This window comes from Eschscholzia californica, unplaced genomic scaffold (assembly GCF_041429995.1).
Source record: "Eschscholzia californica isolate CP2 unplaced genomic scaffold, dmEscCali1.0.p SCAF_5, whole genome shotgun sequence".
Classification (NCBI taxonomy): Eukaryota; Viridiplantae; Streptophyta; class Magnoliopsida; order Ranunculales; family Papaveraceae; genus Eschscholzia; species Eschscholzia californica.
The window spans coordinates 11,672,321-11,675,802 of NW_028238472.1; the positions used below are offsets into that span (position 1 = coordinate 11,672,321).

A 3,482-nucleotide genomic window follows, 5' to 3' on the forward strand; every position below is an offset into this window, starting at 1 on the left:
TTAAACTCCAGCAGTCTGTTGGTTTTACATTTTTTTATGTTTAAGATGAAACAGAAAAATTTAATTCTTGTTTCCAGGTTTCAAAGTTCGGAACTTTTGAATTGTTGGTTGATCTTTGTTTATGTTTTTGAACAATTCAATAGCCTTTGTTGATCATGCTTGGTTACTCAATTTCAATATGTTGAAGAAACCCGTGAACTAGGACGGTATGAGTCTTCACAAATATTTATTTTTCAGTAACAATTCTCCTTTACATCCATTAGTAAATCTCATTTTACTTGCTACTCGGATTATACTATGTTATTTTACAGTGTTTTGGTGGATGATGAGAATTCAAAATTAACAGTTATCCCAGCCTGATATTTATGCTGATTAATTTTAGGGAAATTTTATAGGCAATGCCCAAACATGTTAAAGGCAATGTGTTTTTTAACAAAAACTTGGTCAAAACAAGTTGACCAAGTGTGGTTAGAGGCAATGCCCAAATTTGAGGGTGTTTATCACCCACCTCATCCTTTTGTTTTCTTCCGTTAAATGTGAATGTGGCAGAGATCGGCCATCAACTCCGACCGGCTCCTCCTCCTCCTCCTCCTCCTCCTCCTCTATCCCCCTCCTCCTCCTCCTCTCTATTCTCCTCCTCCTCCTCTATTCTCTCTCTCTGGATCTGGGGATGCCTATCCAGCTTCCCACGGAAGGCAACATAAATTTGCCTCCCAAAACTATAAAGATGCACTCACAAAATCAATCCTATTTTTTGAAGGACAAAGATCGGGGAAGCTCTCTTCTAACCAGAGAGTCACATGGAGAAAAGATGCAGGTCTCTCTGATGGATCAGCCATTAATGTTAGTTTCAACCTTCTCATTACCCATCTTAACTTCACTTTCTATGTTTTCAATATATGAAGGTGAGTTTGTTTTTAAAGGTGGAAAAAATGATAAACTGCAGGTTTATTTGGTTGGAGGATTCTATGATGCTGGTGACAATGTGAAGTTTGGGTTTCCAATGGCTTTCACAACAACCATGTTTTCATGGACTGTTTTTGAATTTTGTGGTTTAATGAAGAGTGAATTGCAGAATGCAAGAACAGCTATTCGTTGGGCTAATGATTATCTTGCCAAAGGAAGAAAAAAAAGTTGAAGAGAAGAAAAGCAAGAAGTACGAACTTTTTTATTTTATGAAGGTCACCGCCCGGAGATTGCCGCACCGGCAACTAACCTAACGACGTCAATTGTATGGTTATGTCAAACATTAATTAAGGCATTGCCTCATATACACCCATTGCCTTTAACCATTTTAGGGATTGCCTTTAGCAAGCTTGTCTTTAACAACTTTGGGCCTATAATCTGACACAAAATGCTGTTTTCTAAACAAATCTATATGAATGCATTTAATTTGTATAGTTAGATTCTTAATATCTCAATATGTATTTATATTGCTTCTAGTAGTTCATTTGAATTGATCTAAAGTCTGATATTTTGGTGAAAAATTGCACTTTTTTAGTGGCAGATGGTGATATGAAGCTGGAAATAGAAGTGGTAGATAGTGAAACGGAGAAGGAAATCAAACTCCCAGATAGTAAAATGAAACAGGATTTTGAGGTAGAAGCTGGTGAAGTAAAGCAAGAAAACACTAGGAAAAATCTGGAGGGAAACGAAACTACAATGAATTCGGGGGAAATCAAAATACCAACTACTCTTGTAAATTCGCAGGAAAATAAAATTCCAACCACCACAGTGAATTCGCAGGAAAGAGAAGTTCCCAACATTGCAAAGAGTAATATGGAAGTCAAAGTTCCAGAAACAACAAATTCACAGGAAATCAAAATTCCAACCACCACATTAAATCCACAAGAAACAGAAATCTTAAATAATGCAAAGGAAAATCCGGAAGCAATAGTTCCATACCCGATGAATTCGCAAGAAATCAAAATCCAAACCACTAAGGTAAATTCACAAGAAACAAAATTTTCAAATAAAATTGAAGTGGATCAAGAAATTAGAATCCCAAATGCTACAATCACTCCACAGGAAACCAAAGTTTCCGAAGCAGAAATAAGGCAAAAAATTATATCACCAGTGTGCAAATTGGAAAGGAAATCAGATTCTTGTGATATCAAGGAAATCAGAATCCATGGAAAATCATCCACCATACTTTACAATTCTCATGAAAATGGATATTTCAGAACAAAAGAGTCATGGAGGATTAAACCCTATGCTCGAAAAGAAGATAAAGCGGCAATGTCAAGCGTTACAGAGTTTACCGTAAAACCATATACAGAAAACAACACACAAACTCTTCATTGCACTCATAACCATAACATCCCGGCCGTAATTTTTTCGGTTAGTGGATACTCTTCTAACCATTTCCACGATTTCGCCGATACTTTAGTCCCACTTATTGTCACTTCTCATCAATTCAACCAAGAAGTTCAATTCCTCATAACCAATATCTATAGACCTTCTTGGATTAAGAAATATGAACCAATCCTAAAACAATTATCTAAGTACCCAATAATCGATATCGACAAAGAAGACAATGTACATTGTTACCCAAGAGTTTTATTAGGTCTAATTCATCACAAAGAGTTTGGAATAGATCCATTAAAACCACCTAAAGGTTACTCAATGACTGATTTTAGTAAGTTCTTAAGAACTTCATTTTCATTAGAGAAATCTATGGCTATAAAGCTTAGAGATACTAAAAAACAATACAAGAAGAAACCAAGGCTTTTACTTATTTCGCGGAAACGAAGCCGAAAATTTGTGAATGAAGTTGAAATAGTTAAAATGGCTGAAAGTTTGGGATATGAAGTAGTTATAGAGGAGCCCGGAACGACGAAAACTTACTCTAAGTCTGTGGAAATAGTGAATTCATGTGATGTTATGATGGGAGTTCATGGAGCTGGTTTAACTAATCTTGTTTATCTTCCTACTAATGCAGTATTAATTCAGATAATTCCATTTGGACCAGGAATGGATTGGCTTGCTAATTACTTTAGTGAGCCAGCAAAAGAGTTAAAGTTGAAATATTTAGGGCATAAAATAAGATTAGAAGAGAGTTCTTTAATAGAACAATATTCACTTGATGATCAAGTTCTTAAGAATCCTCTCTCAGTTAGTAAACAAGGGTGGGAATTATTTAGAAGTGTTTACTTAAATAAACAAGATGTAAAACTAGATGTTGTTAGATTTAGGGCTACTTTGGTTAAAGCACTTAAGCTTCTCCATTAAGAATTAAATATATGAGTATATAATGAATTTGCATGTTTAATTCCAACCTTATTCTCTTTGTATATACTCTTTTGTATTTATTTTTTTGTTCCTTCCTCCTTTTTTTGGTTAGGTATGTTTTTTTCCTATTTGATTCGGAATGTCACTAATTCGACAATATACTTGTATTATTTTGTCGATTACAAATCAACAATAATACTAGTTGTGTCATCAACGAGCAACCTAAGCTTGAAAAAAAAGTTGTATCTGAA

At 34.9% G+C, this 3,482-nt stretch overlaps 1 protein-coding gene across 1 annotated transcript; it reads left to right on the forward strand.

The window, feature by feature from the left end:
* The first annotated feature begins 899 nt into the window (after window positions 1–899).
* Window positions 900–3,231, forward strand: LOC147537072 (beta-1,2-xylosyltransferase XYXT1-like). Its single transcript, XM_086642730.1, has 3 exons — window positions 900–905; window positions 947–1,133; window positions 1,502–3,231. The coding sequence occupies exons 1-3, from the start codon at window positions 900–902 to the stop codon at window positions 3,229–3,231; spliced, it is 1,923 nt and encodes a 640-aa protein (XP_086498856.1).
* Window positions 3,232–3,482: the final 251 nt, after the last annotated feature.